The sequence below is a fragment of the Mauremys mutica genome, chromosome 6, assembly GCF_020497125.1.
Source record: "Mauremys mutica isolate MM-2020 ecotype Southern chromosome 6, ASM2049712v1, whole genome shotgun sequence".
NCBI lineage: Eukaryota > Metazoa > Chordata > Testudines > Geoemydidae > Mauremys > Mauremys mutica.
The window spans coordinates 1,438,877-1,457,148 of NC_059077.1; the positions used below are offsets into that span (position 1 = coordinate 1,438,877).

General features: G+C 57.5%; 1 protein-coding gene across 1 annotated transcript in view; it reads right to left on the reverse strand.

Moving 5' to 3' along the window:
• Positions 1-17,936, reverse strand: part of LOC123372836 (receptor-type tyrosine-protein phosphatase epsilon-like) — a 58,245-nt gene extending 40,309 nt beyond the window's left edge. The window contains exons 1-12 of the mRNA XM_045021344.1: positions 17,828-17,936; positions 17,230-17,550; positions 16,433-16,530; positions 14,223-14,415; positions 11,843-11,954; positions 10,907-11,162; positions 8,392-8,431; positions 7,311-7,416; positions 3,479-3,546; positions 2,646-2,791; positions 1,763-1,850; positions 215-285 (exon numbers count right to left, since the gene is read on the reverse strand). Of these exons, the coding sequence (XP_044877279.1) occupies positions 215-285; positions 1,763-1,850; positions 2,646-2,791; positions 3,479-3,546; positions 7,311-7,416; positions 8,392-8,431; positions 10,907-11,162; positions 11,843-11,954; positions 14,223-14,415; positions 16,433-16,530; positions 17,230-17,550; positions 17,828-17,936 (1,608 nt within the window). The remainder of the gene's footprint in view (positions 1-214; positions 286-1,762; positions 1,851-2,645; positions 2,792-3,478; positions 3,547-7,310; positions 7,417-8,391; positions 8,432-10,906; positions 11,163-11,842; positions 11,955-14,222; positions 14,416-16,432; positions 16,531-17,229; positions 17,551-17,827) is intronic.
• Between the last annotated feature and the right edge of the window lie 336 nt (positions 17,937-18,272).

The following is an 18,272-nucleotide window of genomic DNA, read 5'->3' on the forward strand; positions in this document are numbered from 1 at the left end:
CCCCGGTGCACCCTGGAGGCCCCGTGTGCAGCCGCTGCCCAGCACCCATGTGACTGGAGTAGGGCTGAGGGAGGGCGGCTGCGCTCAGAGCAGGGGGGTGTTTGTTCCTGTGGTGCCAGGAAGGTGGGGCTGCCCCGTGTGCCCCAGAGCCTCCCCTGCCCCCTTTCCCCGCACGGAGCAGCAGCAGCGCGCCCCTCGCTGCCTGGGTACCTACATCGACGTAGCTGGCGTTGATGTAATCAGCTCCCGGGCTGGCGGACTGCAGCACCACACGGCAGTGATCGTCTGAAAGACAAAGGGGGCCGATCACTGACCAGACGAGCCCAGTCGTGGGGCAGGCTCCTGCCCTGCTCCCTCCAGACAGACAGACATGGCCAGGCCACAGCCCGGATCCAGGGCCCCTGGCAGCGCCGGGCCCAGCTGCGCCGTTGTGACGAAGTGGGGCTGTTCTTAGTGTTCCCTCTGAATACTGTGGGGGGGCCTCAGTTCCTGGCCGACCCTCTGTCTCCTGCAACTAATGGCCAGGCCCTTCCCCCCTGCAAGGGGATGCTAAAGGTGGGGGAGAACAAAGAGGTCAGGTGACCTCCTGGCCCGGGAAAGGAGCTGAGCAGAGAGGAGGGGCTGGAGGGGGTTTCAGTTTCAGGCTGGCGGAAGACGAGGCGTGAGGGCAGACGTGGGGGTCTGGCTCACTGCCCCCAGAATGGACCCGGCCGAGGGGTCCGGTTTGCGGTACCTACAAGCTCTGTTTTAGACCCCATTCCTGTCATCGAATAAACCTCTGTGTTACTGGCTGGCTGAGAGTCACGTCTGACTGCGCAGTGGGGGTGCAGGACCCTGTGGCTTCCCCAGGACCCCGCTGGGGCGGACTCGCTGGGGGAAGCGCACGGAGGGGCAGAGGATGCTGAATGCTCCAAGGAGAGACCCAGGAGGTGAAGCCGTGGGAGCTTCTTGCCCTGCAGACAGGCTGCTCCGAGGGAGAGGAGGCTCCCCAAAGTCCTGCCTGGCTTTGTGGGGAGCAGTTCCAGAGCATCACCCGGGGACTCCGTGACAGCAAGTCTGGTAGCCTCTCTGTGCCTCAGTTCTCCACCTGCACAATGGGGACAGCAGCCCTGCCCACCACACAGGGCAGCCACCTCTGGCAGGGGAGGTGGCAGCTGCTTAGCTACATTGCAAATCTATATCGGGCAAGAATGAAGAGAGATTCATACGTGCAAGGAAAGGCGCCGGCGGGGGAATGTGCGTGAGATCTAGAACGACCACGAGAGGTGAGGGGCTCCATGTTACGCAGCAGCCAATAGACGGCACCTCCAGCAACACAGGGCCCGCAGCACCGCATGGGGGTCAGCATGGACTTGGAGGTGGCAGCGAGCCACACAGAGTCACCCGCCCCGCTCCCCCCCTGCACAGTGCCCCCTAGTGCCAAGCCAGGGCATTGTAGGCAGCACTCACTCCTAACGGAGAGCACCCCACTGAGTCACCCACCCCGTGCCCTGCTGCAGAGCGCCCCCTAGTGCCCAGCTGGGGCATTGCACTCAGCACTCACTCCTAACGGACAGCACCCCACTGAGTCACCTGCCCCACTCCCCGCTGCACCTAGGTTTCCTTGGCAGTCTCCCATCTGCAGCAGCACCCAGGCCCAGCATTGCCTGGCTTCTGTGCTCCACTGGGATCCCAGCCCAGGTGGCCTGGCTGCAGCGTCTCCTTTGTAAAATGAAGCGTTTACACAGTGCTCAGCAAAGAGGCGAGAAGAGGCTCTGCTCACATGGGATGACGCTCTTGTAGCGGTTCTTGGCCTGGTTGCAGGGCTCCTTGCCAGCATGGCTTGGATGCAGTAAACCCGAGACCAGTTTCTGCAGGGGAAGAGAAGGGACTTAGGTTAGGGACGCCCAGTTGCCAGCCCTATCAGCACAGGGGCCAGCCTGAGGGCACCACACCGGTCAGGGCACTGGGGCCAGAGCGCGACCCAGGCGGCCAGCACAGCTCAGCCAGCATGGCTGATAGGGGCCTGTCTACACGGCGGAGTCATTCCAGAATAGGATTAAGCGCTATAGCTGTATAGCTCCGGCTACTCTGGAACAGCGCCCCATGAGGCCAGGCTGGAACAGCGCCCCATGTTGCTGGGACATGTATCTATCCATGTAATGTGTTATAGGCTATTAAGGCCCGGTGTAAATGAAGGATGCTTAACATAAGTACGTGCATTACGTGTTAACAACAAAAACAAAAACTAATGACGTCTCAAAGTAAATTATAAATGAAGGTTTCACACATTGGCAATTTAAAGTCATTTATTAATCCAAAGCCTGGTTTAAATATGGTGCAGTATTTGCGAACTCCCCGCACCTTGTAATTAAAATAAACCTCAACTAACCATCGGAACTTCTAACTATGAACTCTGGGGTATAAATGTAAAGTAAGGAAGGTTTTTTGTAAGCAATAAAAAGTCCGTAAAGTATTATACACCAGCACTGTGTCCGGTATCTGCCTGCTCCCTGTCCTGTAAACAGGCCCCTGCTGCGGATCTAACGCAGTGGCCACTCTGGAATCAGAGTGTCCCAAGGGGGAGCATTTCCCCATGTAGACGTGCCGTACAGCTCCGCTGCAGCGTAGTGAGACTGAAATGTGCAGTGAGTTCTGGCACCGACCTGGTACTCCGCATTGCGCCCCACTGGGGGCCGTTCGGGATTTGCATCGTCCTCTGCCCCCTCCTCCTCCATTTCCGCTCTCTTAAACCGCTTCAGAGACTCCAGCAGTTCAGCCACTGGGATCTGCGTGCGCAGCCTGCTTGCGCCTGCTGGGATCCAGAAACCAGGGGTTAGCCTGTCCCTGGGGCCTGGCTGCACGGCGCTGGAGCTCTGCCATTCAAACTGGGCTGGCGTCACCAACCCTGCCGGCCAGGGCCCCCCAATCCCTGGGAGAGTGTCAGCACCCCCCGCCAGCCAGGGCCCCCCAATCCCTGGGAGGGTGTCATCACTCCCTTCTGGCCAGGGCCCCCTGTCTCTGTGAGGGTGTCACCCCCTGTCAGCCAGGGCCCCCTGTCTCTGTGAGGGTGTCACCTTCTGCCAGCCAGAGCCCCCTAATCCTTGTGAGGGTGTCAGCACCCCCTGCTGGCCAGGGCCCCCCAATCCCTGGGAGAGTGTCATCACTCCCTTCTGGCCAGGGCCCCCTGTCTCTGTGAGGGTATCACCCCCCACCAGCCAGGGCCCCCCAATCCCTGTGAGGATGTCAGCACCCCCTGCTGGCCAGGGACCCCTGTCCCTGTGGGGGTGTCCCTCCCCCCACTGGCCAGTGCAGGCTCTGGTCCCAGGGAGGGCAGGACCATCCCCTGCCAGCCAGGGCCCCCCAGCCTGTGTAAGGGCATCACCCTCCCCACCGGCCAGTCCCCAGTCCCAGGGAGGGGCATTAGGAGCCCTCGGACTGTGCACTGAGACGCCAGCACATCCAGACAGGGCCAGGATTGGCCTCGCTCCGCCCACACCTCCTCGGTTCCTCTTCAGGGGGATTGCCCCATTGCTGTTGTGGTCCTTTGAGTCATTCCGCTTCTTCCTGCGGATTGGCAAGGTGAGACCCGGGATGAGCGGCGGAGAGCCTGAGAGGGGAGACCATGTCCCTCGACGCCCCAGGAATGCCCCCCAACTGGCCGCGGCTTCTCCTGGGGCCTGCAGGCCAAAGGCAGCCCATGTAACAGCCCTGCTGTCAATGGCTTTGATCAGCCTGGCCCGTCCAGGAGAGACACCTCAGCCCCCAGCATGCAGGGCTCTGCCTTGCTCAGAGCCTGGCCCCCAGTGCCCACGCCTCACCCCCAGTGTTGTGTATCTGGTTGTCGTGGTAATAGAATCGTGTGTTGCTCTGGCAACTGAGTTAGATTATTAGGGGATAGCCCAGCCAGTTTTGGGTGGCTGTTGGTTAGTTCTGTGTGTAGCAAGAAATGGCTGTTCCAAGGTTTACAGCTCTCTGTGTCTCCGGTGTTTTCCTCCTAAACTGTTGCCCCCAAGGATATAACAACGTGGCAACGAGGGTGGGGTAGTCCCATGGATGTAGGGGTGCCCACTGGGGTGCATTCCTCACACCCTGACATGACATACAAGCTTTTGCCTTCTCCTCAATAGCACTGTCCAATCCGGGCCACCAAAAATAGCTTCGTGCAATTTCCTTCATGTGCACTATTCCACAGTGACCGGAATGTAGCTGTTCTAACATCTGTGATCTCAGTGGTGGCGGGATAATGACACGCCTCCCCCACAACAAACAACCAGATTGGATTGATAACTCTGTCCTCCTAGACATGAAGGTAACAAGGTCGGGTGAGACCAGAGAGGTTTGTCGAGATTTTCCATGCATCACCAGGTCCATAACTTGGGACAATACTGGGTCAACTCGAGTTGCCTTCTTTACCTGAGTAGCGGTGATGGGTGTATTCTCTATCTGTTCAAAGTAAAAGATTTCCTTCTGGGCAATATCTCGATGATTGATTGGCAAAGACAGCCTTGAGAGACCATCCGCATTGCCGTGCAGAGTGGATTTCTGATATTTGATTTCGTGTGTGTGCACAGAAAGCAACAATGCCCACCGTTGCATACGACTAGCGGCTAATGGGGGAATGCCTGTGTAGGGTCCAAAAATTGAAGTCAGGGGTCGATGGTCTGTGAGAAGAGTAAACTTCCCTCCGAACAGATACTGATGAAACTTCCAAATTCCAAAAACGATTCCCAATGCCTCACATTCGATTTGGGCATAGTTAGTTTCTGCTTTGCTTAAAGTGTGTGAAGCAAAAGCAATAGATCTCTCTTCTCCCGAAGGCATAATGTGTGACACGACTGCTCCCACTCCATAAGGGGAGGCATCGCAGGCCAATTGTAGGGGTAAGGATGGATCAAAGTGTGTTAGAACTTCAGAATTTAGCAATGCATCCTTAGCTTTGTTAAATGCAACATCACAGGCTTCAGTCCACTTCCAGGCTTTGTTCTGCCTGAAGAGTTTGTGAAGTGGTTTTAGCAGCCTGTCCATTGAGCTCCACCTTAACATCAGTAGTGCCCAACATGGGCACAGCTTCTCCCATATACGTCTTCAGCACTGTTTTTGTTGCTTTAAGTGGAAGATGCTGTAGCTTTTCTTTATACACAGTCTCGGAGACCAGCGAAATGGCTGCACCGGTGTCCAGTTCCATGCGTATAGGTTTGCCATCCAACAACGGGGTTACCCAGTATTCATGTGAGCCCACTGCTAAAGACAAAACGTGGAGTGGCTCTTCTTGTGAGGCGGTATCTCCTTGATCATCCTGGGTCTGCTCTAGGGTATGCAGGGTTCCTCTTTTTGTCGGCCAGACCACAGGCCTCTTTTTCTTTTGTTTACAGGCATACTCAATGTGTCCCTTTTTGCCACAGTGTCGACACACCAGGTCCTTACAGCAGCATTCTGATGCCTGGTGACCCAGCTTACCACAGGAGTAACATTCCTGACTCCCCACAGTTTTGTGGGTAGGTTCTTGTGACACCTTATGCACCGTAGGGGATGCACTGATGGATTGTGCCTCCTTTGTAGCCAGTTCCATGGAGACAGCAATATCAACAGCCTTCTGTAAGGTAAGCTGAGCCTCTGTCAGTAGGCGCTTCCGTATAGCTTCACTGTACAGGCCACACACTGACCTGTCACGCAGGGCATCATTTAACACCTCCTTAAATTCACAGTGTTCTGCAAGCTTTCTCAGAGTTGCTACAAATTGTACAACTGTTTCGTCTTTGTTCTCGTCTCTTCTGTGAAACCTTTATCTTTCAGCAATTACCAGTGGTTTGGGAGAAAAATGGGACCCCAGGATTTCCACAATGTCACTGTAAGATTTAGTCTCTGGCTTAACAGGGTGTAGTAAGCTGCATAGCAAGGAGCAGGTCTTAGCCCCTACAACACTTGAGAATATTGGCACCTTCTTCTCTTCTGTAATGTCATTTGCAATACCAAAAAGCTCAGAACGCTCAGTATACACCTGCCACTGCTCTGTATTCTCATCAAAAGGTTCCAGTGGCTCCGTAAGTGTAGCCATGGTTTTAGTTTCAGTTTGCACAGTCAGAACAAACAAGCCAGTTCTCACCCCCTTCCAGCAGCAAACAAGATTTGTTGTTTTTGTACCTTAACTTCTACCTCCTTCTGTTGCTGGGGCAGCACAGGGATCCCATCCTCGTCGCCACGTTGTTATATCCTTGGGTGCAGCCGTTTAGAAGGAAAACACCGGAGACACAGAGAGCTGTAAACCTTGGAGAAGCCATTTCTTGCTACACACAGAACTAACCAACAGCCACCCAAAACTGGCTGGGCTATCCCCTAATAAGCTAACTCCGTTGCTATAGCAACATAAGATTCTATTACCACAACAACCAAATACACAACACCCGGCCCGCGCTATGCAGGGTAGGGGGCTAGGCCAGCTCCCCGGAGTTGCCTGGGCCATCGGGTGGCTGCGGCTCTGCTGCCCAGGGAGGGGCGCACTGGGCAGGCCAGGCCGCTGGGGAGCCGTGCCCAGGGAGGGGCTGTACTTTGTGAATTACAGTCGCTCTGGTGGTGCTGAAAGCAGCCAGCTCGCAGCCCTGCAGCCCAACTGGCAGCCTTGTTCATGCCCAGCTCCGCAAGACACGCGTCCCCCACAGCCCCTGCCAGTGTGCCCTGACCCTGACCCACCGGGGCCACCCTCAGGGCTAACGGGGCAGTCGGACTGCACGGCTGTTCAGCCTTGGCCACTGCACTGAGACGGCCAGCAAGGGGCAGACCCCATCCTCCGGGGCGGCTGGTTTGGGATGTTGCTGTCTGTGCGTTAGGCCGGGCTTCATTTGTGCCAGGGCTTGCCAGGGCTGGGCCCTGGCACCGCTGGGACTGGCAGGGCTGAGCCCCGGCACCTCTGGGTTTGCCCCATCAGTTATGAAAGTAAAAAAGTTGCTTGAGCCCTGGCACCGCTTTCATTACAAATGAAACTCTGGCCCTAGGAAGTGGGCTGCTGCCACCCCCACTGGGTTTCCCACGCCGTGGGGAGGTCACTGACTGGCCGGGGACACCGGGGACTCGGTCACTTCTGTCTGTGGCTGGCCTGGAGCTGGAGTTTATTCAATATCAGAGGCTCTGTCCCACTGCCCAGCCAGCAGTGCCGGGTGCTCTGTCCTCAGGCACATCAAGGCCTGTTACCAGGCCAGCGACACGGGGCGCCACCAGCAGTGTCTGGCTCAGCCATGGGCCAGGGGAAAAGAACTGTCCTGCCCTACAGCCTGAGGAGCTGAGCAGGAGCCGGTGCAGGACGGGACCCCTGGGGCCCACTCAGTCACACTGACCTGGCGAGCAGGAACCACAGCAGCAGGGCCCCTGTGGCCAGCAGCACCAGCACCGGCACCGCCACGGCGAGCGCCAGGCCCCCGGGCTGGGGAGTCTGGGCCTCTCCTGCAAGCAACAGACCCAGAACCAGTGGGCATGTGGCAGACTCCTGCCTAGTCGCTGAGCCAGCCTGCACCTCGCGGGTCCCTGGCAGACCCACGGCACGCGCAGTGCACGCACAGTGCACCGCTGCCATGGGCTTCAGCCAGGCACAGGGCGTAGCCAGGTGCCCAGGACAGACACTGGCTACGGCAGGGACCCAGGTGTGACCCGTACGGCCACTCCCAGCCCTTTGAGACTGGGTCCGTGTCATTTCACGGTGGTGCCCAGAGGCCCCAGCCAGGCTCCGGGCCCCGCCGCGCCGGGTGCTGCACGCACACATGCAGGGAGGCAGCCCCTGCCCTGAAGCACTTGCACTGGAATAGACAAGGACGGTGAGGGGGAGAGGGAGAGAAGTGAAGTGATCTGCCCGAGGTCACACAGATGGACCATGGCAGAGCTGGGCCTAAACCCAGCTCAATCTGGGTGCCGGTGCAGCCCCCGTCCGCTGGACTGCCCAGCACCATGCGACCCAGCACCATGCGACCCAGCGTGCAATGCGTCACCTTGGACCACACCGCCAGGCTGAAGCCAGTGCTGGGACGGGTGGTCTCTGTGGTACGACCGTCAGACCAAGCCTGAGCACAGCATGCTGGGACGGCTGGTCCCTGCGGGCAGCAGCTCCCTGTTCGAGGCAAGGGGGGGGGCTGCAATCTGCCCCCTTGTGCCCAGCCGAGTGGCCCTCGGGTTCCAGGTGATTTCCACACTGCTGGGTGCCCAGGCTAAGTGTGATGGTGGGGCTGGCTCTACCCACCCCTGGGGCGCTGACCTCGTCTGCCAGGTTCGGGGGTGAGCCGCCTGCCCCCAGCATGGCAGAGCCCATTTGTCGGGGTCCAAGCTAGTTCTACTCTGCGGTAAAGGAGAGTTCCCAATAAAAGGAAGGGGGTGGAGGGGATTTCTCCCTGGCACTGGGTCAAAGCCAAGCCACAACGGGCTGCTTACCAACGGAGAAGTCATAGCGCACACAGCTGGATTTCTCCATCTATGGAAGAGACAGAGAGGGATGAGTCTGAAGTAGCCATTTCTATCAATGCCTTGTGATCCCTGAGATAAGGGCTCCAGGCACGGATCACTGCATGCTTCACAAACATCACTTCTACGGCTGTCAAGCCATTAATCGTGCTGTTAATAACAGAATACCATTTATTTAAATAGTTTTGGATGTTTTCTACATTTTCAAATACATTGATTTCAATTACAACACAGAATACAAAGTGTACACTGCTCACTTTATATTTATTTATTTTTTAGTACAAATATTTGCACATTAAAAAAAATAGTATTTTTCAATTCACCTCATACAAGTACTGTAGTGCAATCTCTTTATCATGAAAGTTAAACTTACAAATGTAGAATTATGTACAAAAAAACCTGCATTCAAAACCAAACCAATGTAAAACTCTAGAGCCTGCAAGTCCACACAGGCCTACTTCTTCTTCAGCCAATCGCTCAGACAAACAAGTTTGTTTACATTTACAGGAGATAATGCTGCCCACTTCTTGTCCACAGTGTCACCTGAAAGTGAGAACAGGCGTTCTCATGGCATGGTTGTAGCCGGCGTTGCAAGATATTTACATGCCAGATGCACTAAAGAGTCATGTGTCCCTTCATGCTGAGGGGGAGAGATAGCTCAGTGGTTTGAGCATTGGCCTGCTAAACCCAGGGTTGTGAGTTCAATCCTTGAGGAGGCCACTTAGGGATCTGGGGCAAGAATTGGCCCTGCTAGTGAAGGCAGGGGGCTGGACTCTATGACCTTTCAAGGTCCCATCCAGTTCTAGGAGATTGGTATATCTCCAATTATTACCTTTAACCAACATTCCAGAGGACCTGCCTCCATGCTGATGACAGGTTCTGCTCGATAACAATCCAAAGCAGTGTGGACCGACACATGCTCATTTCCATAATCTGAGTCAGATGCCACCAGCAGAAGGTTGATTTTCTTTTTTTGGTGGTTCAGGTTCTGTAGTTTCCGCATGGGAGTGTTGCTCTTTTAAGACTTCTGAAAGCATGCTCCACACCTTGTCCTTCTCAGATTTTTTAAGGCACTTCAGATTCTTAAACCTTGGGTCGAGTGCTGGAGCTAGCTTTAGAAGTCTCACATTGGTACCTTCTTTGTGTTTTGTCAAATTTGGAGTGAAATTGTTCTTAAAACGAACAACATGTGCTGGGTCATCATCCGAGACTGCTATAACATGAAATATATGGCAGAGTGCAGGTAAAAGAGCCAGAGACATACAATTCTCCCCCAAGGAGTTCAGTTCCACAAATTTAATTAACACATTTTTTTTTAAACAAGCATCATCAGCATGGAAGCATGTCCCCTGGAATGGTGGCCGAAGCATGCAGGGCATACAAATGTTTAGCATGTTTGGCACATAAATATCTTGCGATGCCAGCTACAAAGGTGCCATGTGAATGCCTGTTCTCACATTCAGGTGACATGGTAAATAAGAAGCAGACCGCATTATTTCCCGTAAATGTAAACAAACTTATTTGTCTTAGTGACTGGCTGAACAAGAAATAGGACTGAGTGGATTTTCTGACTCTAAAGTTTTACATTGCTTTTGAGTCCAGTTATGTAACAAAAAAAATCTACATTTGTAAGTTGCATTTTCATGATAAAGAGAGTGCACTACAGTACTTGTATGAGGTGAACTGAAAAATACTATTTCTTTTGTTTATCATTTTTACAGTGCAAATATTTGTAATAAAAAATAACAATGTAAAGTGAGCACTGTACACTTTGTATTCTGTGTTGTAATTGAAATCAATATATTTGAAAATGTAGAAAAACATCCAAAACTATTTAATAACTTTCATCTCCCTGTTGGATATTGTCCTGACTTTACAGATGGGGAAACCGAGGCAGAGCCGGGCTCAGTGACTTTGCACCTGGATATTACGGGGGTTGGTGCCCTAAAATCCTAAAGTTTAGCTCAAATTAGAGAAAATAAATTCTATAACTTCAGCTTTGCCCAGGCCACACAGCAAACCATCAGCATGGCCTGAAATAGAACTCAGGAGTCCTGGCTACCAGGCTCTTGCTCTAACCATTAGACCGCACTCCCCGCACTGTCTCGGCCTGTGGATAGGCTCCCAAGGGCAAGTGATGAAAGCCCCAGCTCAGGAGTTAGCTGGACAAATCCTAACAAAAGGGCCCAGTGGAGCTTGGGGGGTGGGCGAAGGACAGGCCAGATGTGGCCCAACCGGCCGTTCCCAGCCTCCACAGTGCGAAGGGCGGGAGCAGTATCCCACCCACAGGGCCATCCCGCCGCACTGCTTGGAGACGGGCATGGGGTGGGCAGCCAGGTCCTCCCCGTCTCTGATACCCCAGCCCTCAGCTGCCACCTCCCAGCCTGCCCGCTGCAGCAAGGGCAGCCCTGAGCGAAGGGGCTCCTGGCCTGGGAGGAGCCGACGCCCAGGGGAGAGGTCAGCGTGCCGGGGAATCGAGAGCTACCTGGTTCCAGCGGCTGACGACGCGGACGAAGGCCGTGTAGTTCCTGTGGGGGCGGAGGGGAGCATTGTAGTACCCGGAGTGACGGGCCCCGTCGCCCAGCACGAAGTCAGTCGGGCCTGTGAGGTTGTGCGCGGGGAGCACGGCAGCCAGGTACACATCGCGCTCCAGGCTGGAGTTGAACGGCTGCAGACCTGGTGAGCCGCAGGCGTCTGCTTCGCTGCCGTTCTGCATCGCAGATACAATGATCTGATACTCCCTGCAAGGGAGGGGTTAGCCAGACGGGGGCTGAGGGGGAACTGAACGGGGCAGGGGAGGAGTTAGCCAGATGGGGGCTGAGGGGGAACTGAACGGGGCAGGGGAGGGGTTAGCCAGACGGGGGCTGAGGGGGAACAGGGGAACTGAATGGGGCAGGGGAGGGGTTAGCCGGCTGGGGGCTGGAGGGTGACGGGGGAAACGCAGGGTGATTGTCAGGGAAAATCCCTGCCGCAGGCTGGGCCAGGCTGGGGAACCCTCCCGGAATGCGGGAGCCCATTGCTGGGTGTTATCACCAGACTGGACAAAGCCGTGGAGAACAAACCTCCCCAGCCCATCCCCCTACTGCTAGTCACCCCACCCGCGGGGGCTGCTCGGAAGTTTGGTGAAAGCTCCATGGGGAAGGGGCCTGAGCGTCTCATTCCCTCTGGGAAGTGCCCAGCACCCCTTTGGGCGCTATATGACATATACATACTAATAATGACCGGTAGCACCTCCGGACACCTTCCAGCCGCGTGACCACAGCTGGGGGGGGCTGGCGCCCAGGCCGGGGTGGGCTAAGTGCACCCCCGGGCGTGGTGACGTGCTGTGCGCGGCTGAGGCCTCTGGCTGCAAAGACCCCTCGCTGATTTGGGGGTGTTTTCCTGCGAGTAGAAGCAATACTCCCTGCTGAGCTGCGCGTACCTGATGGGTCCATGGAGCCCGGGGACGGGCTGCAGGGGGAGCAGAGCCGTCCCGCTCGACGGGGAGATGCTGTAGACGCTCAGAGCGGTGACGCTGGCGGGGATGGCCGGCGCTGCAGGGATTAACCAAAGGGCAACACATCAGCGGGCAGCATCGCACGCTGTCTGGGGAGACAGGAAGGGCCCCTCCGACAGCCAGAGGCACAGAACTGCCCTGGAGCCAACGCCGGGTCTCAGTCTGCACCAGCCCATTTTGGGGGTGCTGCCAGGCCTGGCTCAGGAACACTGCCAGTCTGTCTGGGCATAACCCCCCCTGCTCCTGCCGTGCTGTGCCTGGCCTGGGGTGAAGGGAGAGCACAGCATGGAGGTGAGCGCCACGCCGCACCCTGCTCAGCTGGGCACGCTGGGCCCGTGCTCTCCTGGGACACAGCACCGGGGGAAAGGAGAGGGGCCAGGAGCCAGGCCAGAGAGCTCTGGGAGTCACTTTTGGTCCGTGCCCTGGTGTGACGAAGTGGGACTGTTCGTACTGGGGGCTGGGAATGCTGGGTGCAGATCTTAAGTATCTAGCAAAGCAAAAGGCCAGTGCAACCGAATGCCTGACACTCTGTCTCCTGGCAACTGATGGCCTGGGCACCTCCCCTGCAAAGGTGCAACTGCAGGTGTTGGAGACAAAGGGGTCAGGTGACCTCCAGGCTCAGGAGAGGGGGTTGAGCAGACTGGAGGGGCCGGAGGGGGTTGGGCAGACTGGAACTGGCTGGGGAAGGAAGGGAAGCGGAGACAGGGCTCTGATCCCCAATGGGGGCTATGGGGCTCCTTGGGCCCCAAGATGGACCTAACAGGGGGGATCCTGTTATCTGTGCCTGCAAGACCTGTGTTGGACTGTGTTCCTGTCGTCTAAATAAACCTTCTGCTTTACTGGCTGGCTGAGAGTCCTGGTGAATCGCAGGGAGCCCAGGGGTGCAGGGCCCTGACTCCCCCACACTCCGTGACACCTGGTCCTCGGCCCCGTCGGACTCATCCTAGAGCAGAGAGGCTGTAACGCTGCTGCCTCTGGCGGGACACTTCTGAGAGTATCAGTTCAGGACAAATCGCTCAGAGCAGGGCAGTCACAGCCTCAGGCTGGTGGTTCTTCCACCTCTAAGGCACCAAACCAGCCAGCCAGAGAGGACTTCAGTCTCACCCCACTGGCCAACCAGAAATCATACAAGCAATTCCCTTAGACACTCCAGAGGTCAGAAGCAGGACTGCAGACAAGATGGAGGAGCTGCAGCTGCCTTTTATAGTCTCTTGCCGTGTGGCCTCTGGCCTCTGCTTCCTTTGTCTCAACCACAAGCTGCCCAGCACGTGGCCTGGAAAAACCTGAGTTCTGTCCCTAGGCCTGTCCCTGCCTTGCTGAGTCACAGGGTGTATCTGCTTCTCTCAATGGGTCAGTTGTATTAGCTGATGGTCCTTAATGGGCCATCAAGCAGGCCAGGCAGAGCTGATGCTAAATTGTCTGGGGTGTCACCCAGAAGCACAGCACAAGTGTGAAATACAGACAGTCTAGAGCCAATTTTTATAACTTTAAATACAAAAATGACACATGCACCCAGACAGCACAATCATAACCAGCAACCCAGAACCTTGTCATAGACACCTCACACGACAACCTTTGTACAAGATTTGGTGCCACTATATGACCTTGGTTGCAACAATGATCTGTACGGTCACAGTTTATGTCAATAACTCATAGAGTCATAGACTCATAGACTTTAAGGTCAGAAGGGACCATTATGATCATCTAGTCTGACCTCCTGCACAACGCAGGCCACAGAATCTCACCCACCCCCTCCTGTAACAAACCCCTAACCTATGTCTGAGTTATCGAAGTCCTCAAATTGCGGTTTGAAGACCTCAAGCTGCAGAGAATCCTCCGGCAAGTGACCCCTGCCCCACACTGCAGAGGAAGGCGAAAAACCTCCAGGGCCTCTGCCAATCTGCCCTGGAGGAAAATTCCTTCCCGACCCCAAATATGGCGATCAGTTAAACCCTGAGCATGTGGGCAAGACTCACCAGCCAGCACCCAGAAAAGAATTCTCTGTAGTAACTCAGATCCCACCCCATCTAACATCCCATCACAGACCACTGGGCATACTTACCTGCTGATAATCAAAGATCAATTGCCAAATTAATTGCCAAAATTAGGCTATCCCATCATACCATCCCCTCCATAAACGTATCAAGCTTAGTCTTAAAGCCAGATATGTCTTTTGCCCCCACTACTCCCCTTGGAAGGCTGTTCCAGAACTTCACTCCTCTAATGGTTAGAAACTTTTGTCTGATTTCAAGTCTAAACTTCCTAGTGTCCAGTTTATATCCATTATATCCACAGAGGCCCTTACCAGAGATGTTGGTTTCAAAGTCCCAGCGTGACGCCTGCCCAAGGCCGGCCGCCGTGAGGCCCTGGATTGTCACCGTGTAGTTGGTCCCATGTCTCCAGGGCTGCAGCAGGTATTTGGTGACCGACTGATTCACCCGCAGCTCCTCGACCTCGAGGAAATCGCTGTCGTACTCTCTCCAGGCCATGATGTTCAGCTAGAGAAAGGAACATGGCTCTGGAGAGGAGCAGTTCTGACCCCCAGCCCCGCCTGATACGCAGGGCACAAGCCCCAGGCTGCAGGGCATTGTCTGAGCACCCCTGTGCCAGCACGGACTTCACCCCCCCACCCCCAGCACGGCAGAGCTGCCCGGCCCAGCAGCACCGGGGAGTTTCTCCTTCCTCTGCGGCAGCCGGCACGGCCACCTGGGCAGCAGGACGGGCACAGCTCAGGTAGGGTGAATGCCCAGGGCTGCTCCCATTTGTCCCTCATTTGTCAGTGTCCCCCGGGGAAGTGCTGGCCTGGACCGGGGTCAATGTTACTCAGGAGCCGCTGGCCCAGAACCCTCCCGCACCGGCAGTGGCTCAGTACTGTTATCGCCTTCGCTGTGTTTAGCTGGGCCCCTCCAGCACCCCAGGCCCGGCCCCCAAGGAGCCGACCACAGCAGCCCCAGGTGCTGACGGGGCCGAGTGCGAACAGAGCGCTGCAGAACGGGTGCTTGTCTTTCAGCTCAGAATACTGTGCCCGACACAGGTCCCGAGCTCGCCCGGCCAGCCAGTGGCACATAATGAAACGCCCACAGCCCGGCCTGGCTGTACCCAGCCCAGGGGAAGAAAGGACCCAGGACTGTTGTGGACCGGAGGTGGGAGGGGATTCCAGAGCCAGAGGGCTCTTCCAGAGAACATCCTGCCAGGGCTGCCTGCTGTTACACCAGGGCTCTAGCTCAGCCGGTCAGCGGTGATGAAAACACAGAGCCGAGGGTCACCTGCAGGCTGCCTGCTCCCTCGCCCCCACCAGCCTCCTGGGGCAGCAGGGAGGCAGGCAGGGAACCCCACCCGAGTGCCCCTGGGCTACGAGCCATTCACCCTCTGGGAGCTCCCAGCTGGGAACGCAGAGCCAGCCCAGCAGCCCCGGGGGTGGCCAGTGGCAGGGGAGGCAGCCAGACATCGAGGGGTACCCGCGTGGCCCCGGGCGTTCCCATTGCTACGAGACCTCAGTCACCACGACAAGGGCAGGCTCTGCTCCAAACACTGGCCTGGACCCGGGTCAATGAGCATCAGGAGATCTGAGCGGCCTCCCTCAGCTCCACCAGACCCCTCAACCCCCCAGCTGGAGCGGCTGGGCCCCACACAGAATCTACACCATGTGGGCTGGGCTGGACCACAGGGGCAGTGAGTTCCAGAGCCAAGGACCCCGCACGGAGAATGCCCTGTCCCCACCCCGCTCAGGGAGCACCCACTCCAGCGCCACTGCTGAGCTTATCCACCCCAGGGTCACCTGGGAGAGACGGACCCTTGGCAACGACTGTGCCTAACCCAGACAGGGATTACAGGTGAAAAGCAACTCCCTGGATCGCAGCAAAGACTAACAGGTGAGAGCCCAGAGCACAGGGGCACGGAGCTGCATGCTGCACTAGGCAGGAGCCGGGTCAGAGCCTGCAGCACAGGGGCATGGAGCCGCAGGCTGCACCAGGCAGGAGCTGGGTGAGGGCCCGCAGCACAGGAGCATGGAGCCGCATGCTGCACCAGGCAGGAGCTGGGTCAGAGCCCGCAGCACAGGGGCACGGAGCTGCATGCTGCACCAGGCATGAGCCGGGTCAGAGCCTGCAGCACAGGGGCACGGAGCCGAATGCTGCACCAGGCAGGAGCCAGGTCAGAGCCCACAGCACAGGGGCACGGAGCCGCATGCTGCACCAGGCAGGAGCCGGGTCAGAGCCTGCAGCACAGGGGCATGGAGCAAGATGTATGCAATGCTGGAGACAGGAGGGACTGGGTAGTTTTAAACTCTCAACTAGCCATAAGGGTGAAAGCTCAGGGAGAGCTGGAGAGTGGGGGCTCGGTGCCCCTCGCTCTGGGGCAGGGTTCGGTGCTGTGGGAGGGGCAGCAGTGATGGTTAATGACACCTGGACGACGCCCCCTGATGCTCCCTTCCCCTCGCTGTCCCTGCCCACTCAGACCGTGCCCTGGGCTGAGACGCCCTCCAGAGGCTGCCCAGCGAGTCGCTTGCCCCGGTACCTGGTACCCGACGATCTCCCCTTTGCAGGGCGGCAGCTGCTTCCACCTGAGGGTTTTGGTGCTGGGATCCAGCGGCTCGATCTCGGGTTGGTCTGGGGCTGAAAGCGAAGGAATCCCAGGTCACTGACCGGGCCCGGGGACGAGCCCCCGTGTGCAGAGTGCTGGGAGGGGGCTCCCGGCCCAGGGATCAGCGCTCTGGGCGGTCCCTGCAGCAGGAGGGGGAGGGCTAGGCCCTGCCACCTCTCCTGGGCGGTGCTGCCTGGCTGGGCACGAGGAGCTGGCAGCGTCCTACTGCTCCTCACGCGCAGCCCCTGGCAGCAGAGACACAGAGCTCCTGTCCCTGCTCTGGCTGCACGAGGGGCTCAGACGCCACAGTGAGGGGCTTGGTACCGGGGCTGGACTGGATGGACGGATCGCTGGGAAGGTGGGCAGCCGACCAGCTGGGCTAGGACAGCTAGTGGGTCCTCTACCAACCTCCCCCTCCTGGGCCTTCAGAGCCCGAACTCCCCGTGGGATCCATCCCCCGAGCCTCAGGCTCCAGGCTCACCCCACAGGCCTGTCTGGAGAGATGGGGAGGGAGACGGGGTTGGGGGAGACTGTTTGCTCTGGGGAGCCCCACACCCCTTTCTCCTGAGCCCCCCCCTTCCGCCCCCAGGCAGGGCCCCGATCACCCACTAAGCCTGCTCAATTGCTCCGACAGGCGGGTGGAGTTGCAGAGCGACAGGGGCCCATCTGCCCCCATGCTCAGCACCGAGCCCAGGAGTCACAGCCACGGGGTGACTCCCCCGCTCCCCTACCTGCTTCACTCGTGGTGACCCGCCGGCTATAGAGGACAGTGCTGGGTGCTCTGGTCGCTGGGTAGCCCCCAGAGATGGTGACTCTGTAGGAGGTGAAGGGGTGCAGGGAGCTGCACGTTACTGTTCCGACCAGTCCCTGTAACAGCTGCTCTCTGGTGAGCCCTTTTCTCCGGCAGGGGCCTGACAGGGGTCCATCCAGCCGGCATTGGGCCTGTATCTTCCAGCTGCCCTGGCAGGATTCAGGGGGCTCACACGTCCAGCACAGTTTGATGGTGGTGGGTGAAACCTCCAGGGCCCCTGGGATGATCCGGGGAGGGATCGCTAGAGAATAAGCACCAGCATGAGGGTTACTTTCCTGCCCCTTCCAGACGCACAGAGCTCTGCAAAGGGGTTCCAGTCAAACCACCCCTGCTCCCCACCCACAGCGGGGTGAGGGGCCGAACCCACCAACCTCTGAGCTCCGTGGGTGGAAGGCACCACAGAGGGACTCAGGATTAGCATCAGCATCGCCTGACTGAGCCCCGGGGGGTTCTGATCCAAGCCTGATTTCCTGTTCTTCCAGGCAACCCCCACCCCTGCCCCGTACTCCCGTGGGTACCTCCATCGCTCAGCAGCCCAGCAGGACACGGCCCTTTGCAGGAGCTGGGATCTGGAGCTCCCTGCCCCAGGGGACATGCAGTCTGCAGTGAGACAGGGACGCTGCCCATGGAGACTACAGGTGCCTTGCGCCATGTGGCCCCGAGTGGCAGCAGAGTGCATGCTGGGATTGGAGTCTCCCTGGACGTGCCTCTCTGTTAACAATCAGGGCACATTTAATTCACACATTTTATATCTATTTCCTCTCTATTTGCTGTGAATTAGGTGCAGCCCCCGGGCTTCCAGCCAGCCCCACCGTGCCCTGCCTGGGCCAGGTCTGAGAGTGCAGGGGAGGGGGTGCTGGCGTGAAGGCCACAGAGGATGCCAACCACATGGCTCCCCTGCCGCCCACACGACAGTAACATCCCTCGGGGCGCCAGCCGCACAGTGAGGGGTGCCGGGTCTAA